The 20,366-nt window shown below is 38.3% G+C and overlaps 1 protein-coding gene across 1 annotated transcript in view; it reads right to left on the minus strand.

Moving 5' to 3' along the window:
* Positions 1 to 20,366, minus strand: part of LOC146375286 (protein kinase C epsilon type-like) — an 88,351-nt gene that overhangs the window by 6,853 nt on the left and 61,132 nt on the right. The window contains exons 11-13 of the mRNA XM_084949299.1: positions 15,869 to 16,023; positions 633 to 771; positions 202 to 390 (exon numbers count right to left, since the gene is read on the minus strand). Of these exons, the coding sequence (XP_084805425.1) occupies positions 202 to 390; positions 633 to 771; positions 15,869 to 16,023 (483 nt within the window). The remainder of the gene's footprint in view (positions 1 to 201; positions 391 to 632; positions 772 to 15,868; positions 16,024 to 20,366) is intronic.

Consider the following 20,366-nt stretch of genomic DNA (forward strand, 5'->3'; position numbering starts at 1 on the left):
GAGGTAATTTAGTCATTTAAATCAGCTGTGTTGGATCAAGGACACATCTAAAAACTGCAGGACACCGACCCTCGAAGCATGGAGTTGGACACCCTTGGTGTAGGTGAACTGTTTCTATTTAATCTGTATGAAACTGCTTAAATAACTCATTTGCTGGATGTCGACAACAGCGCAAACAACACAGTGCCACAACTAACTGACCGCTCTTAGAATGGACACGGCCTCCTTGCTGAGCCAGACCGGATAGAGCACGTCATCGTGGAGGATGGACTCAAACAGGTCGTCTTCGTTATCGGCCTCAAACGGTGGCTGTCCTGCCATCATCTCGTACATCAGCACCCCTAGCGCCCACCAGTCCACTGACGGACCATAATCCAGCTCCTGGAGGATCTAAAAAAAAACAGAAATACTCCTCTCAAGCCCAAATTGCTTTTATATACAGTTTATGAAGACGAGCATTGGTCCCCCTATTTAGTCTATCTTAATAAACTGTCGGGGATGGCGTGCTTGGTTATAAAAATACCTGTCTAATCACAGCTTAGTGTTTAATACTCAAGTGACAAACTCAAGTGTTAAGAAGATGTTATGTCTGTTGCTCTGTTTATGCATTGTTTGAGTGTTTCTGGGGTTACCTCAGGTGCTATGTAGTCCGGTGTCCCACAGAAGGTGGTGGTGGTGACTCCATTGAGAATTCCTTCCTTGCACATCCCAAAGTCTGCCAGCTTACAGTGACCCTCAGCATCCAACAGTATATTGTCCAGCTTCAAGTCTCTGCAGAGCGGAGAGGTTGTACGGATAAATAATGACAGACATCTGTGTTGTATAGCTACAGCGTGTTTCCATATTCAGAAAGATCAGTCAAATATAAGCATAGTAAAAGCTTTTCAGGAACAGGGGAAGAAAATATTCATTTGCAATGACTCGGAAAGCAAACATGTTAGTTAAAGCTACAGTTATATCATGCACTTTATTTCACAAAGGGTGTATATTTGAGAAATCAAAGATATAGCAAAAAAAAAATAATACAGGGAACGGCAGGAGGACGGGGGGCAAAGAGTGAAAGTTAAGGGTTGAACAGGAGAAGCACGTAAAGGCAAAAGAGAGAAAATGAGAGAGTCAAAGAGATAAGAGCAGCAGTGTTGAAAGATGACAAGGTTGGTCATGAATGCAGCCGCTCTGGGCTTGATGGTTGATCGCTACAAAAATGTCAACATGTCCTCGATGCAGCCACTGCAGCCATTCAGCCCGAGGTGTTTTCATAAATACAGTCGCCCTGACAAGCCTTATGCAAGTGCTCTGTTTTTGTAAGCTCCAAAAATAAAAAAAGGGAGTTGCACAATCCCGTGCTGTTGAAAAGTTTGTTCTTTTCTGTCCCACCGTGTTTTTGTCTGATGGAGCGTTAAAAAAACCCTACGAAAAATTCAGATATGCTAAAAAGGTCTATCTGGTTCCTGTCCGTTAAATTTCATAACTACACTTATATAATTTTTTGTCATGTGATGTATTTTGCAGTAATCTAACAGGTCCGAGCAGTTAGGAGATGCATCTGGATCTCGTGCAAAGTTAAGCCGCGAATGCTATGCTAATGGGGAAACTAGCGTGACATGTTAGATGCAGCAAAGCCTGACAGCTGGGTTTGACCACGTTTTTGCATAACAGTTACACTTGGAGTCAGGCTCAGGTCACAAAAAATACTGAACATTTTCGTGCTTTTTTTCAAGTTGGAGTGATTTTCAATTGAGGAGGGGAATGTAGTGCACGAGAAGATGATGTTTAATGTTGCGCTGTTTTCACATTCATTCGGTGATTAAAGAACATTCAGCTTCGCCTGCCAAGAAATCTATTTTTTTGTGCTTTTTGTTGTTGATGAATGTTTGCTTTCATTTCTCTGAAATCCACTGGAAACTCTCATCAATCTGAGCTGAGCTGCCCAGAACAACCATGGTTTTGTCCCGCCAAAGAGCTGGACGCTGTGCCTTGCCAAAAGGCACACTGGCACAGCAAAGAGCAGCACTTGTTCTGTACTTTCCCAGATGAAAAATTACAACTGCGACCCCCCCGGCTGCCTGTTTGCATATCTCACCCCAAGGCGACTCCCTGCACATTAATTCTGCGTTGCCTGTGGAAAGGTACAAAAATCACATATGAATTTAATGCATTTTTGATTGAATTTAAATGCCCGCTGACGTTAATCTTTGTATTACACATCACCTCGGTGCAGGAAATTCAATATTAAGTGGCTGCAGGTGTTCAGCAGCACTAATGGAATGATATTTATTAATGTGAAAATGCTTTGTGGGCTCAGAAGTGGGTGTAAACAAGAGCTAATAATCTATGTTGCAAACCAGAAAACAGACAAAATTTATATAATCTTTGTGAGTATAGTTATATCTTTAATTAATATACTGCAGATTAAGAATCCATTTTCATCATCAAACTTTGATTCTCTGCACAAATCTTAACTGCTACAAGTGATGAAGTCTTTCTGTTAACAATTGGTAGGATTATGGTGTTATGACAGTCAATGGATGCACGGCAGCCGGGATCGGAATGAAAAAATAAAAAAGGTCTCTGGGCTTTGAACCAACTTCTTTATTAAGTTTAACGATCAGTAGGGCCCATAAATGTATTAGTTTTTTATTTGCAGGAACAACTTTCAATAGAGATTTCACATTAACATGTCTTTATTACTTTACTAATAAATGCTATGGTTTGCTCGTTTCATTCGTACAGTGTGCTCCTTAATATCAAGTCTGAAAAACATGTTCGTTGTGTTCAAACAACACAATAATCAAAACCATAAAGCATTATTAACTTATGTCATAAAGATTCAGGATCAAAAGTTGCAGTATCCGTCCAACATTCAGTTAATGCTTAAGTACCATGGCTTGTATTTCAGTCTTTTAGTAAGTCCAATGAAAGCAAATGATAAAATGTATCATCAGTAGATGGTCAGGGTGTACGAGATATACAAATCTAATTGTTTGAGTTTCGCAGCTTCAAAGTCGATTGAATCAAATGGTGCGGAAGGTGGGGAGGGGGTCAGTGCATGCAAGGTAGTAATCTGGAGGGTAAAAAAAAGAATAAAGCCAAGGCAGAAGTGCAAAACACTACAGCTACTCAAACGGACACTTCAGGGTAGCTCGCAGAGATTGTGTTTAATGTCTCCAATCTCCAAAGCTCCGTATTGAAGCAAATATAAACGTGTTTGCAGACATTTAAGTTGCATTGCGACTTAAAGTTATGCATCTTTAGAAATAAGGTTGCTCCATATCACACTGCCCAATGACAGATATACAAAGCGGGACCAACATGTAAGCCGCCAATGATGATTCAATAAAAAGGGAAGGTAAAAAGGGACCTACATGAAGGTTCAATATTAATGTTTTTGTATTCAGGTACCTCCGTCTGTTTGATAATATGCATTCAGTGCACTTGTCCAGATCTGGTTACTCCTGGATCCAAAAATCAACATCTATGATATCATCCCTTTGCAAACTCTGAGGTCAATAAACAAAATTCTTACTTTAGGCAGCAGGTGAGCTTTTACTCAAATTTTCAAATACAAACTATTATTTATTATATTTATTTATTTATTCATTTCGTGCTGGCATTAACAGAATAAAGCATTACGAAAAACTGAAATTTTACTTTATAGAATCTCCTGGGATGGAATTTTGTAGAAAATTGTATCTTATTGTATCCAAATCAGTATCAAGTCATTTTCTTTCTGCAGGGAATTCACGGCTGTAGTTTCTTTTAGAGGAGCTGCAATAATGCTCAAAAAGTTGTGCCAATAAACAGAAGCTGCTCTGCTCACACTTTCAGGAGCTCTATTTGGAGTTCACACACACACACACACACACACACACACACACACACACACACGCACACACACACACACACACACACACACACACACACACACGCACGCACACACACACACACACACACACACACACACACACACACACACACACAAGGCAATCAGGCCCAATTGAGAGCATTTCCTGTGTTTCATGGTAATCTTGAGTGATTTTTCCATTACGTCCCCAGCAGCAGGGCCTATGCTCTGTGACAGCTAACCCTTCTCTCCCAACTCTCTTACCCCCATCCTTCCATCTCCTCATCTGTGTGACTATATGTTCCAAACACACATCTGGTCAAACATACAAACACACACAGACTGTTGCCACTGTATATTTTCTCTTTGTGGAATCACTGCATGAGAGGCACATCAGGCTGGGAGGATATTAAAGTCAATAAACTTGAGGATTAATTTGAAAAACTATAAAAACTATATTGATGTCAGCGAGTTTGAATATTAGGTTTTGCAACTATACTTTAAATAAGCAACCATGCCATATATGACAGAGTAGCACTCAAATACTTAAGTTAGATATTAAGGATGGAGTTTTGTTACTTTTAAGCAGAATTTAAAACTTGCAAATTCTTCATAAGAAAAAAACCCCCTTATCTAATTACCTATTGTAAAAGAAAACAACTTACCTAATTTCAGTTACTACTACTGCTTATTTTTTTGATTCCTCTCAGATAGTCATATCTTTACCACTTGTTTTTGTGCATGTGCAATAATTGCTACTAGTAAAAGATCTGGGTCTTGAGGTTTGACCCAGACACCCAACAGCAGAGTTCAAAACAAGATTTTGTGATGACCAAGTGTTGCATCAGGACAGGAACGTGATCAATTGGGAGACAACAATATAATCGTCACTCAAATTGAAGACAAGCTGTTTTGACACAGATAAAAAGGCACATGAGAGCATGTGCAAATGTAAGAGGGTGCACCGAACAAGTGGAATGAGTGGTCAGAGTGGGAATTTGACTGTGGTGTGGAAAGAGTCTAGAACTATAGAAAAAGATGACCCTGAAAGCTTGTATATGGTGTTCCTTTTTAGCATCAGGGCAAGCAATTTCGATCAAACGCTACACTGTAAATGACTGAGTAGCATTAGTTGTTTTGACGTATTCATATTCACGTTCCTAAGTTAATAGCATATTAATTATTCATTAACTTAATAAACTTCATTTATTGCATTTAATAATTAACAGGTTTATTATCCCATTGTCTTTTATTTGGATGTAATGTTTCCCAGATTTCCTCTAACTTCGCTACTGTGATACTGTCCAAAAGAGGCACATTTGTTTGTCAATTTCATTTAAGCCAGGGGTCTAGAACTCCAGGCCTTGAGGGCCGGTGTCCTGCAGGTTTTAGATGTCACCCTGGGTCAACACACCTGAATCAAATTATTAGTTCATTACCAGGCCTCTGGAGAACTTCAAGACATGTTGAGGAGCTAATTTAGCCATTTAAATCAGCTGTGTTGGATCAAGGACACATCTAAAACCTGCAGGACACCAGCCCTTGAGGCCTGGAGTTGGACACCTGTGCTTTAGGGAATTATTCTAAAGATTCAGAACCAATTTTAGATTCGACAAAGACAGAAAGATATGGTTTCCACATATTATGATAATTCCAGTGGTGACATTTTATTTATATTTAAATCAGCTGTGTTGGATCAAAGACACATCTAAAACCTGCAGGACACCGGCCCTTGAGGTTTGGAGTTCGAGACCGCTGATTTAAGCTATCCAGATAGAAGATAGCAATAGCTATCTGCTATTCTACAGGACAGATTTAATGAGTGTTGGATACATTCCTGAGAAATTTTGGTCCATACAGGCATGATAGCATCACACAGAGGTTGCTGCAGATTTGTCAGCTGCACATCCACGATGTGAATCTCTCATTCCACCACATTCCAAACATGCTATTGGATGGAGATCTGGTGACTATGGAGGCCATTTGACTACAGTGAACTCATTATTATGTTCAAGAAATGATTTGTGAGATCACTGAGCTTTGAAACATGTGATCTACTGGAAACAGCCATAAGAAGATGGGTACACTGTGGTCATGAAGGGATAGAAACTGTCCGCAACAATACTCAAGTATGCTCAGTTGGTGCTAAAGGGCCAAGAAGATATCCCTCACCCCATTACACTACACAAGGCACAGTTCATCCACGCTTTCATGTTCTTCACACCAAATTCTGACCCCACCGCCCCAATGTGGCAACACAACATGAGAGACACATCAGACTAAAATTTTCTTTTCTACAATTTCGGCGTGAACTGTAGCCTCAGCTTCCTGTTATTAAATGACAGGCGAGGCATCTGGTGTGGTCTTCTGCTGCAGCAGCTCATCTGCTTTAAGAATCAATGTGTTGTGCTTACAGAAATGCTCTTCTGCACACCTTAGTTGTAACTAACGCTCATTTGAGCTACTGTTGCCTTCCGGTCATCTTGAAACAGTCTGGCCTCTTTCCTCTGACCTCTGGCATAAACAAGACATTTTTGCCAGAGAAGTGCCGCTCACTGTCGCTATTTTCGCTTATTTGGAACATTCTCTGTAAACTCTAGAGATGGTTGCGTGGGAAAATCCCAGTAGATCAGCAGTTTCTGAAATAGCCAGAACAGCCCGTCTGGTACCAAAACTACGGCACGTTCACTTAAGTCATCTTTCTTCCTCATTGTGATGCTCGGTTTAAACTTCAGCAGTTCATCGTGATCATGTCTACATGCTTAAATGCACTGAGTTGCTGCCATGTGATTGTCCACTCAGATACTGGCATTAATTCAATTCAATTAATTTTTTGCAAATGGTGTAAAAGTTACTTTATATTGTAAGTTGAAGACCCTAAACTATTAAAAAGGAACCCCAACTACATCTGACTCGTATAAGCAAGCACTTTGGCGACAGCGGGAAGGAAAACTCCCTTTTAACAGGAAGAAACCTCCGGAAGAACCAAGCACGGGGAGGGCAGGCATCTGCCATGACTGGTTGGGAGATTAGAAGGAGACAGGAAAAAAGGCTACACCTCTTCAACTGCATTAACAAGCAGCTGAAGAGGTGTCTCTAACAAAATGTACAATACTAAAATAGGATATAACTAATATTACTAACCATATAACTAACAGCAACCATAGAGCTGTTTCAACTATAATACAGGTTAAAATGAACAAAATGGCTGAACTTGAAAGACAGACTATCTCATTAGGTCAGGCATTCAATCCTAATAACATTATGCTGACTGTGACCCAAAAGACTGTGAGGTGCGACATCTAGGTCTTTGTTCCCACTATTGTATGACGCCGTGTGATGGTGTTTTACTAAAGACTGTGGTGTATATTCATAGGTTTACTTTACACAGATACATATCTGCTCTTAAACCAGTCTCAACCTGCTCTGACAACAGTATCACCTCTAAACATTACCTTCCATTTGGTCACATAACAAAGTTGAAAAGAAGGGAGCGTGAGCTGCAGTCTAAAAATATTTCTTTATGAGGAGTGCGGGGTGGTGGTGGTGGTGGAGGTGATGGGAGCATAGATGAGAGGCTTATGGGAGAAAAGACGAGATGGCGAGGAGAGGGAGGGAGCAGAGGAAGAGAGCCGGGACGTAATGTTCCCAAAACATTTGTTGTTCATCTTCCTCTGTTCAATAAAGTGGGTCAGGGACAAGAGAGAGTGAGAGGAATAGGTGGCGAGAAAGACACAGTGGTAGCTTAGTCAACTCAGCCATCATGAATTAACACGCAATGTGTGCGCATCCTTGCCAACCTCTGACAGAGTAATATTCACTATCAAAACAGCATGACTGAGAAAACACTGTTGAAAGACTGAACCATTAATCTCAATGTTTGCGAACGCCAAGTGGAGTCAGTTTGACCTGGGAATGGGAATGAATTCTTTCTGGAGGTGAGCCAGGAACTTAAAAAAATGTCTCCATTATGATGCATTTCAATATGCTCGTGCTCTAAACTCAGTGGAAAATTACCTTCTATGATACATGAAACTGAGCTGGAGCAGTCAACAAAGCCTTGGAAGCCCTTTCTCCCCAAAAATGCAGAATTCAGATACAGAGCAACAATCCTGCTAAGGCTAACTAAAGCAAGTATTATTCTGACAACCTACTTAAAAATGTCCAAACATGGACATAAATCTTATTGTCAAGTGATGCTCTGCAGCGATTAGTATACTAGAAAAAAAAAGTTCTGCATCTTTTAGAAGTATTTCTGTTTTTACAAGATTATACCCCATTCATGAGGTGGACTTTGGGTGGAGTTTCACTTTAATGCGTGATTACGAGGCCAAAAGCAACAAAAACTAAACGCGGGACAATAAAGCTTAGAGCTCTTGGTTAGGACTTTGATGACTGATTTGGATACCATTGTGCCAACCAAAAGAAACACAGACATGTTCACACAGTTGAAATTGTATGATTAGACCCTCCCCCTTCATTAATAAAACCATTGTAACACAAGCTGTGTGAAACAATGAGTCCTGTTCGAGCAGGCACCAACAGGACGGGACATTTGTTTGTCTGAGATCATGTATCCAAAACAACCACGTAACAAAACAGAATTATGAAAAACTGTAGATCTGTATTTGACATCCTCTGTTTGTAAATTATGTAAATATGTTACACAAGTGTTGCCTTTTTTATCCTTCTTCTTTTTTATGTAATAGCTTGTTACTCTTTCTTCATATTTAGTTTTCCACTATGTTTAACAGTTCTGCTACCAACTCTTGTTCTGACGGTATTTCTACATATTCTGAATTTGATGTTCAACCAACCATAACGTACTATTTCAGGCATTCACTCTGTAGCTGCTACTCATTTTAACAGCTATATGTTTCATAAGTAACTAGTTTAGTTTGTTTACCCATTATAGTCAGCTTTACATTTACTGTTAGTAATAAAAACTGTAACTTAGATATCTTTTTCACAATACCAAGTCATTGGCTTAGTTTTGGCAAAACACTTTAATTAACATTCATATTAATTAATATTGATATTTTAATATTTTAGCTCACTGAGAAAAACATATATCAACTGTTGTATCTATTATATGTAGCTAGCAATGTAACTTTCCAAAGCATGAAGTACTGATAACTATTTAAAAACTTTTAGACCATTATTGTGTGCTTTAATTATTTAACCATTGTCAGCATTTTTGTGCGCGCGCACACACACACACACACACACACACACACACACACACACACACACACACACACACAGAGCAAAAGGTCAAAAGCTTCAGTGAATAGGTGACATAATCCATTTAATCCATTACTGGTTAAACTTGTTCAAATATGCACAATTATTCTCCGTGTACCCCTGGTTGGGAAACACAGCTGTAACTGGCTTATCTTTAGCACCCAGCAGGTACTGTGATATTTTTTGTTGTATTTCAATGTAAAAAAAAGACTGCATAAGAGATGGATGTAGCTTCCAGGTTTTAAAAAGGGATGTTAGTGTTCAAGTGCCTTACATTAGCTTTTTTTTTTAATGGCTATAAAAAGACTTTCAGTCCTGAGTCGAACACACACTTTCCTGGTGAGTTGAGGTTCTTAGTCACTGGGTTACAAACAATTTTTTTAAGTTTTCTTCATATCATGTCTTAGAGATGATTATTTGTGGTATGCTTATTGGCTAACGATTTGCCAAATCGGTGTGTAGTTTTACAGGACTCCAGAAACCAGGTGACATCACAACATTTCCCATCATCTCACTCAAAGTGCTTTTTAAAACTTGCCTCAGTCACTCAGTCATACAAGCACTGTTTTCTATGCTTTTTCTATGTAAATGCATTCTATCTAGTGTTCACACACTATCATACTCAGATGGATGCTTTGGAGAGAAACTATTTTTTGTGTTGATTCATTTGCACATTTGTGTTCTGCTTTTTCTTTATTATTCTGGAATAAAAAACAAAAAAATGGCCAACCCATTTATTTCTTGTTCTTTTTTATCCTATTCTTTGATTTGAAATTAATATTTTTCCTTCAAAGCACATCTGATTTTATAAATATTTACATTTTCAACTAAAATCTTCTATATTTAGTTTTATTAATGCTTTACTGACACATACAATACTGTAAATATAAACTAAATAACATGTCAGACACTAAGATTTGTTATATTAACTTCAAGGGAAAAAAGTTTTTTTTCAGTAGATGCACTAAAAGGGACAAAAAAGTTTTCTGTTCTATTGCTTCTTTGACTCAGCTGATGCTAGTCATATTTCATCCTGTCTGTCTGAAGAGCAAAACAAAGAAAACATACCTGGCAATATTGTGATCAGCTACAACAAAATGAGACTTTATTAAACCCTCTGGCAGAAATGAGCTGTTGGAGCAACAAAACAACAGGATTCATACAAAGTAAGAATGTTTAAAGCAGTTTCCTGCAACCATTATTATCCTGCACATATTCATCTGATCGTTATGACTTTTTGAGTAATTTTTAGAGGAGTGTTCAAGAAGAACCCCCCCGAAAAACACATGCTTGGTAGGTTTCTGGAAATGAAACCAAAAGACTGAAAGGGCAGATAACAAGAATTTTAGGTGGGTGATTACAGGAAGAATGTGCATTGTGCAAATGGAGTTTACCATCATCTCTGGCGTGAACTGACCTTTAATTTCTGGGCAAACAAGCAAATTCCCAGCCATGTTCTGCTCACACTGTGTTTTTGTGTGTTTGTGCATGAGGATTTCATCCCATCACTATGTATTCATGGCTTTGAAGGGCAGACACATGGACAATAAAAAGTCACGACTGTAAACGTGCACATACACACAACCAGCAGCCCCGGGATAAGCTGCAACCAAAACAACCACATCTCATGTTAATGCAGTATTTGTTATTGTAATAACTGATATATAATTTTAACAGAGGCATTTTTTTATTTTAGGGACATGTTTTGGAACAACTCAGAGACATTTCCAAAACAGTGGTGGTTCTTTTTGCTCTTAATAATAGCCCCAATGTTTAATGCCAAGACTGGAACCAGTTAATTAGACTATTAAAGGCTTATAGTTTTTGGAGGTTCTCACATCATAACCAGCCAGGGTACCTGCTTATTTGTGAACAACTGCTGTATTTATCAGGTATCATTAACAATATCAAAAAGTTTGGGTTCAATGAGAAGTTTTTTTTTAGAGTAAACTGAAAGTGCATCACCAGGCTGCTATTTTAGACTGGCATTAGCTTTTAATAGGCTTAGAAGTTACAGTAACTTTGTAGAGCTGCACCGATTACTGGATAGTCACTGGTCTCATTGACTGTTAATTTACATAAAACTGTTGTGTCTGCTCTGACAGGGTGCTTACAGGTTTAAATACTTTCACGTGAGAAAGAAGGTTTTCACAGGACTCTATGCAGTCCTTTGAAAAATCGTCGTGGAGGACTTTTGGCCCACTCTTCTTTGCAACAGTTAACCAACATTTGCAGCCATTCATTTATATACAGCTCACTTAGGGTCCACCCACAATATTTCAGCCGGGTTGAGGTCTGGACTTTGACTGGGCCACAGGGACAACTTTTCTTTTTTGGCCATTCTGTTATAAATTTGCTGCTGTGTTTGGGACCATTGTTGTGTTGCTTGAGCCAATTTGAGCCAAGCATTTAGCTATCAGACAGATGATCTCACATTTGACTCTAGAACACTCTGGAGTTTGGAGTGCATGGTCAACTTAATTGCAAGGTCCCCAGGTCCTGTGGCTAGAAAGCGAGCCCAAATCATCACCCGAGGTGTCGACACGAGGTATTTATCCTGATATGCTGTGTTGAGTTTTCGGCTGAAGTAGTGCTAAGGCTTATGGCCAAACATCTCCACTTGAAGAGAGATATTTGGCACCCCTTTCAAACAAGCCATAGTTGTTCAGTCTTTTTCTAATTGTGTGGTCAGCTTTAGTATTCAGTATGCTGACTGAGGCCTGTAGAGTCTGATATGTGGCTTTTAGGTTCAGAATGAGGATTGAATGGTCTGATCTTCTGGTGAATCTGCTTATACATCAATCCCTGTAAAGACTGTGGCCTCCTACAGCAGTCTACAGTCTATCCTCTTCTATGGAAGCAGTAAGGCTTTACTCAGTTTTTCACAGACCTACATAGAAAACTATAATTTATTACACAACTTCCTTAACCCATAGGTATTGGTTCAGAATAACAAGGTAAAATGCAATTATTTGGTAAATTTTACAAATTATCCTGATTGCTAATGTCACCGTATTGTCCTAAGTTTGATAAGCAAGCAACTACCAAGACTGAAAGTATAGTTTTCCTCGCAAATCTCACATCTGTCCTTTTTCCTGTCAACTACCAAGCATTTTGTTTTTTGTTAGTTGGCCAACAGCTTTTTTTTTTTACATTTTGTCCAATCTTCTCGCCCGCTCCAAAAATAGCACACTCTTAACAGTGCTGTTGCACTGTGTCATCTAAATGTGTCGAGGGGTCAAAAATAGTAGCATTCAGTTCTGAAATGTTTGTGCTGGCAGAATCCATACAAACTCTGAAAGGACAGTTTGATACTGTTCAATGTCTTTTATCAGTAAATGTGTGTTTAAGATTTTTAAGAACCCACAGCCAGCCTGTAAACAAGACAAGTAAAAGTAGCCAGTGTACTTATCTTTTCTTGAGACTTTTTTTGAGAATAGACAACACAATGAAACAGTTTTCATTGTTCTGCTCAGTTTGTAGAGTTCATCACATAGCAAAACAGGGTGAATCTGAAACTGAATAGAAACTTACTACTATCCCAGTACTCCTTGGCCGACCTTGGCAGGGTGGAATAATCAGGGCTATGTAATTCTTTTCAGATAGGTCAAAGCTGTTGTGGTATTCTTTCTCTATCATTGACAGGAACAACCTAAGACCTTGACAGTCTCCACACTGTGAAGGTTTTGACAGTCTGCCTGATTTCACATAGCCTTCTAGGGTTCAATTTTGACCACTTTTGCATACATCTTCCATGTATGCAAAACCATCCACTCAACTCTGAGCCGTCAGAATTTAACATTTTTAAATATTATTTGTTTTTCTCTTGCTGCACTGATCTTTTCTGCTGTGGAACAATCAACTTTTAATATAACAGTGAGAAAAAAAACTTATTTGGCTTATAGATGAAATATGAATATCAGAGATGTGCCTCAATCTTTAAATTAACGTCTCTGAGAATTTTATCTCCTTATTTCTTATATTTACTTCTGTTGACAAGAAACTGGCCTGAGATGTTTGAAGCAAACATGTCAGAATTTTGTCATCATCAAGTTAGAGACATTTTATTTCTAATGATAAAAGTATTTATGAATTCTTAATGAAAAGTACATGTAAATGTGTTTAGAAAGTGGGAGTATTGAAAGTTGCAGGACATTTTCTTAAAAAAGATCAAGTACATGGACATGATATTTTCATATATGGTCTTAGACAAGGACGACATGTGGAAATGTTTAAAAAAGAAAGAGGCACATGGAGGCTGCTGTGCCTCAGGAGGTAAAATTATGGGTCGTGTAAGACTGGAAGGTCAATAGTGAATGACGCTTGTAGTATACATATATATATATTTATTCTTTCTGGATTCTTACAGTGAGTGTATTTTCTAACATACAACAGAACATTTCAACATTTTTTTCCACGGCACCATTCAAAGAGATCTGGTTGTTAGTCTAGATTCAGGCTGGACAGACTGCTGTGAGGACTGACATGAGGTTTCAACTAAGTTTTATATCAACAAGCCTGTAGGTATAGATGTGTGCTTGTTTATGTGTTTTAAATATTTTGCTGTTGGGAGGATCATACAGGTGTCAGGGAATTGGAAACTTGAAGCCATATACAAAAATTCTCTCTGCTAACATGCCACAGATGGTACGACATAAACACATGCAAACTCATGCACAGGTTGCATGATGAGAGACTCTAAACTGCAAATTAAAGTTCACATTCATCCGGGAAAACAGCAGAGAGAACAACATGCTTTTCTTCCATCAGTGATATTTTTGGATCAAACAACCAACATCTTCTCTGAGTCTCCATCCATCACAATGGTGTTATGATTCAAGTTGTGTGGATTTTTTGGGACCAATTGTGTGTTTCTTATTGGTTGACAATGATATTATGACTGAATGGATCCATGCAGACAGAAAATACCTGGAGCAAAAGGACAGTGAGGTAATCTCAGCACACGTATGAACGCAGAGCACTTCCAGGGTCATGACCAAACACAAGAACACTCTGTGAGTACTCGACAACAAGCAACACTGTGTTAAAATGAGCTGTTCCTCTCTCAGTCGGTGTTCTGAAGGATCCAAACCAACCTGACATCAGTGCCACTCAACATGCCTGGATGAAGTTTAACTACACTCACATATTTGGCTTAGTTGTTCTACACCTACTGTAAATCAGCTGATGAAGCTTGAGGATATTTTTTCTTAAAGGGTGTCCATCCTCCACAGAACCAACTAGCAGTGGTATAGAAACCCAAACATTCACTTACCATCACCGGGTAAAGTACTCGTTAGCAACACGAAGTGAGACAAATGACTGAAGCAGCTATCGGTAGGAAAACCACTGATTTACATGTGACTGAGAAATAAATCCATTAGAGAGTTATCTACCTAAATGATTGTGCACTAGTTACCAACTGTCAGCTACAAAGCAACCCCCACTGAGTGAATCACTTTCTATCTTAATAGGGCTTTGTGTTGGAAAATTAAGATTTTCTGTGGTTGTTTACAAAGCTAACAATGTGCAGCCCAAGACTGATGATGCCTGAACTAAACTTGAGTTTAGCTTGAACGGAAAGAAGTTAGAAAAAAATAATCAAAGACTGGTCAAACATAGCTGGTGAATAGAACTGAGGCTACCAAAAATCAGTTATTTAAATTTTTCCCTGTCCTATATTTTTATATTCTTTTAGGTTTGTGCAATGCAAACATCTTGGTATTTAACAAATAGTTACCAAGATTTTGAGTTTGATGAGAATCACGGCTTTACTATTATTCTCAAAGTGTTTTTTTTTTAATCCACCCAGTATTTACTCAGAAAATACATTCAGAACAGATAATATATTAGATAGACTTACTGGAACACACTTCTACATACAGGGGTGGATGCAGCTACCAGCATCGCCATCACTGGCTAATAAATCATGCAATAAATGACTCTACAATAAATAAATTGTTGTTGCTAAAGTGTTTAGAAAATGTTCAGGACAAACTGTATAAAGTTTGCAGTTGTTGAGTCTCCATTCATGCTCTGACTTTAAGCATTACAAACTGCTGCACTGCAGTGCTGATGTACCAACTTCAGACAAATGCTAGTGCCTTAGCCAAGGGCAATGACAAAATAATAGTAGCAAAGTAAACCAGATTAAGCATGGTGACAGCATGCAAACTGCACAGAAGAGATGTTATGCAGCATTTTTGTCAAATTAAATGGTTACCTAGCACCATATAGCAAAATTTGAAAAGGACTGGTTCTTGCCCCAAAGCCACTATCAATAAACAGATAAAACTACATTTGGCACAGAGGAAAAATATTACTTTAACAAGATTTTATGTTTTTTAATTACTGTGCTACATATGTATTAAAGCAAAGCAATAGTTGTAAAGTATTTGGCCATTTGTGTTTTCCACCTTGGAAACTCAAAAGTACATATTTAAAGGTTCTTAAATATATTTTCAAACCTACCACTCCACCTTTTATGGTTCGTGCATTCAGAAACTTTCAAACCAGCAGAATGATGTGCAGCCACTGAGCAGTTTGACAACAAAGTTCACAAATTACGTGCTCAGTGATTCTGTGAATCACTCACCCCTGAATGACTGTCCAAACAATGGAAACATATTATGTGTTGTTAGAACATGGGCGCTCTGACACCTACTCAGACCAATGTACATTTCAGGAAAGGAAGGCTTTGCTGCAGTTTTCTTCATTCTTTGATTTTTTTCAGAAATTCTCTTATGTCTCCTGTTAATCGAACAAGCACATCACGGTTACCTGTAAATGACTCCGTGTTGGTGCAGGAACATCAGGGCAGATGTGACCTCGGCGGCGTAAAAACGAGATCGTGCCTCATCGAACTTCCTCGATCGCTGGATCTGAAACATCAGGTCTCCTCCATTAACATATTCCATCACAAAGAACAAGCGGTCCTGGGGGACAGTGAAAAAGAACTTTATTCAGTAACTGTGTAAATATTTCAATTCGAAAATGGCAAAAATATCAACATAACTCACTGATGTTGGTAATTTTGTGAATGAAACATGGCAATAACAGAGCAGCACTTCCTCTTTTAAGATCCTTGATTTTAAGCTAGTGCTTTTACATTTATCCATTAACAATAAATAATTTAAACTCATAAATCATATACAGTCATTAAAACAAAATACATTTTATACACTTGCTTTTGAATATTTTCAAAACTTTAGATTAATTGAGTTTTGGAAACTACGCAGAAATCTGTTAAATCTTCTGTTACATATTTTTTTGGAAACTTAAAAGGAACCTATTATTCTTTTCTTTATATTCTGTCTAATGAATACCATTACACTGGTGGATGTTCATTTTAAATATGTTTCAAACGTTTCAAATAATGAGGTCGGTGTATGTACGAAGAACCCCTGTAAGCCAAAAGTTCCGTTTTCAAACCGTTTTTCTGCTCTTGATTCTATATAATATCCTGGAGTCTCTCATATGATCGTCACAGGTACACAGCTCTGGCTGAGCACAGCAGCCCCGCCCACCAGCTGTTCAAACATTCTGTTTTTCACAATTTTTTCATATCACATCTGCCTAAATCAAGACATTAGAAGAAAACAATAAATGGAACATGAACTGTTTATTAATCAGAGAGAAAATCTTAGTTGTAAATTTAACCCATTTTTAAAAACACAAGACACTTTGGATTTTGTCTCAAATTTCCCTGAGTAGAGAAAGAAAAACAATACAGATTGCTATGTGACAACCACTAATTGTCCCTACTTCCATAGAACCCCTTCCTGTGATACACACACATACGGAGGCGAAAAACAACACACACACTGCTGTAGACCACGCCCTCTGAGCTCTATTCTCTTGGTAATGAAAATGGGCTCCGTGGGGAAACAAACGGCCTCCTTCCTGAATTCCAGCTCGCTTTCTTCATATAGGAAATAAGAGCGAGAGAGAGAGTATGTGCAGTGAGGGTGCTGTGATATAAACAGCTGGGTATATAAGAAACAAGGAGGAGCCCGTCAGAGCCATTGTGTGAGGCCTCAGGGTTCACATCGTTAGCTGTTAAGGTGACACAGAGCTACAGATCTGAAGCTTCTGTGTTTCCACCACATTAAAGGAGACCCCCGGCTGTGAGGCGTATATAGGATTTGTAAAGAGCGACAAAGACTGAATCTGAGACACAGGAAGTATGTAAACAGAATATGTGCAGGTGGAAAGGTAAAAAACAAAACAAAACCGATTTATCCCTTAAACTCTCTAGAACAAAGAAAAATGCATTTCTATGTGTGCGTTTCATTACATTGAGAGCAAACAAAGTTCTGTTTCTTGCATGTACCTAAAACTGTGGAGCTAGCTGCACAAACAACTGCAGTTTCCTCTCCAATGCAATTTGCTGTGAATGGGTTTAGGCATGACCTTTATTTTTAATTTGCATGACAATGATTGTGCATGTTCTACCCTTTGTTATTTAAAAAAGACAACAGCAAAGAAGAAGTAGAAATTTTGTGATTGATTCGCACCCACTGAGTTCTCCTTATTAGCATTGGAACAGTGATTAAGCACGAACATACAGCATCTGCTCCATTAACTCATCAGATGCACGCCAAACCTGTCGCCAGCTGGATATTTGGGGCATGTTTACCTAGAAAACTGTCTGCATGTTTGGCCATAATGAGTGTTCATAACTGGCCACAGGATACATCAATTCTTAGTCATTGTCTATGTTGCCTGCCTTGCAACACATCTTGAGATCTTTGGACTGCACTTTAAGAGACGGAGTGTTGAGTTGCTGATCCTGAACTAGTGAAAAATTTTGAAGGTAGTCGTCACTCTAAAAGAAAGACACATCTTGATTTGTTGTTTCGAACATTTCAAAAAGCTGGAACATTTTTCTAATACCTTAAAAAAGCAGTTGGTCTTGGGTTATAGTCCCGGAATAGACAGCGAATGTGAAACAATCGACCTGTCAGGTGCAACTCAGTCTTTGCAGGTTTGTAAGCAACTGTAAATGTCTAATGGACTAAAGTAAACAAATACATAAGGACAACAGGCATTTATGAGAGCATCATTAAGCCAGAGAATTGAAAAAGTTTATGGCATAAAAAAGCCTCTTGTTTCTTAAATCTAAAATTAGAGACTAAACAAGTTTTCAGTTTTTTTGACCACTTTGCCCCAGTTTTCCCAACCCACTTTACAGATGAGGACATAATTATTAGCCTCCAAATATGATTTTTTTTAAGTATTTCCCAAGTGATGTTAAATAGAGCACAGCTTTTCCAAACATCCTGGTTTTATTTTGGAAGCTTACATTTGCACAGAAGCAAAATGAATCTGAGAAAAATCGAAAACTACCAGCGTCAAAATGATTAGGCCCTGTGATACTAATAGACAGTCATGTTGTAGGGCAATCATTTGTTGTAGTCTCACATCCTTCTCTCCCGAGTACTCCCAGACTATTTTTCTTTGGCGAATCTTTCAAACTTCTCTAGATTTGCTGGTCTTCCTGCATAGACCTTGATCTTCAGTTCACCTCAAAAATTTCACTGGGATTCAAGTCGGGGCTTCATGCAGGCCAGTCAGTAACCTTCCTATTGGTCTTTTGGAGGCAGATCTTCACCATAATCTTTCTCCAGGTTGTGCTTCACCTTCAGCCTGGCTTGAGGGTGTTTCTTCTGCAGAAGTGAAATTTCTTAGTAAGTGAAAAATTTTGAAGGTAGGCTGTTCTGGGGTCTTTAGATACTTTCTCACTTTGACTTCTTACCTCTGCCAGGCTTGTTCTGTACTGTGTGGCTCTCTTTGAATTTCTCAATGATTCTTCCCACTTGAGTTTTAGACACTTGGAAACACTGTGGTAACTTCAATTCAATTCAAAATGTTGGAAATTTATAAAACAGTGCACAGATTTATTTCTCTTCTGATAGCAATATTAACCAGATTCCATTTCAACCATTGCAGCTCAAACAAAACAACAGTCTGTCACCAACTGTATGCTTCCTTTCTACAGATATACATTAACCTTCCTCTGGTTCCCCTTTTTTAAAATAAAAAATACAAATAATTTATATTTCAAGTGCTAAGCTTCCCAAGGGTGAGGGGTCATTGCTAGATGGAGAAACTACCTGTTTCTCAAATTTTTATCTTGATCACAACTTTTGACTTTCCACAGTTAAATGGGGAAAAATGGGGAACAAAAAAACCATTGATGAACCTGCTTGTGCCAATCCCAGTGCCATACACCACCATTTCTTCCTGTTAAAAGGGCCTTTTCCTTCCCATTGTGGCCCATTGCTTGCTCATTAGGGAATCATACAATTATTAGGTGTTCTTTCTAATCTTGTAGCGTCTTATGATGTAAAGTGCCTTGCGCTGACATATACTGTAAATTTGTGCTATATTTTATTAAAAGCTGAACTGAATTAAATGTAACTGAATGCAGTTACAGAGCTTCAAAGACTTGATTGTTCTTTAATGAGAGTCGCTGAATCTAGACGACGAGGAAGTCCAATTTTGTTCGGATGCAAAAATTGTACATTAGCAGGTATTTTGCAGATGACTGCGAACTTTTCTTCTTCTCATATACAGATACTTCATAAGACCATTTTAACCCTTTCATGCATGAATTATGACAACCTCAATCAGGATTTTTTTTTTTCTTAAGTATTTTTATTCATCTATATTACGCTCTATATGAAATATGTCAACGCTGATCATATTTAAGGGTATGATAAGGGTACCAGATGTTGGTAGATATTATGGTCTGCTGACCTGCTGAGATTGCGGTTTAAATGATTAAATTGGATATAGACTTAATTAAACAGCATTTGAAAATCATGTCTTCTTAGCTTACCAACCTCTGTCCCTATGTAGATGTTATAACTTATTTTGCGTTGTGTTGTGTAGCACTGCCTAACAACTCTAAAACTGATTGTAAACAGGTAAAAAGTCCATTAAAATGTGATGAAAAGGGGTCCTGACTAGCAGTGGGTATATGTTACTATACTAATACACTTTTTAATCCTTTTTAACTGCCATGAAATCAGGATTGCTACTGAGTTTTAGGGAAAAAAATTAATTTGGTCATTCACCAAAACATGTCCCATTCATGCCATGTATATTTAAAGCCAAACTTGGGCTCTTTTCTCCCCTCTGTTATCAGTTTAAAGAGGCCTCAAAATTTGGTGTTACATAAGTGGCCGATAGTCCACCTCAGAGAGAATTTCTTCCCTCCCTCCACTCCTCCTGAAAGCGACTTTAAACAGGATGTTGAAATAGTTTGTTTAAA

This window comes from Perissodus microlepis, chromosome 13 (genome assembly GCF_051167445.1).
Source record: "Perissodus microlepis isolate ML-2025 ecotype Zambia chromosome 13, ASM5116744v1, whole genome shotgun sequence".
In the NCBI taxonomy this organism is placed as follows: Eukaryota; Metazoa; Chordata; class Actinopteri; order Cichliformes; family Cichlidae; genus Perissodus; species Perissodus microlepis.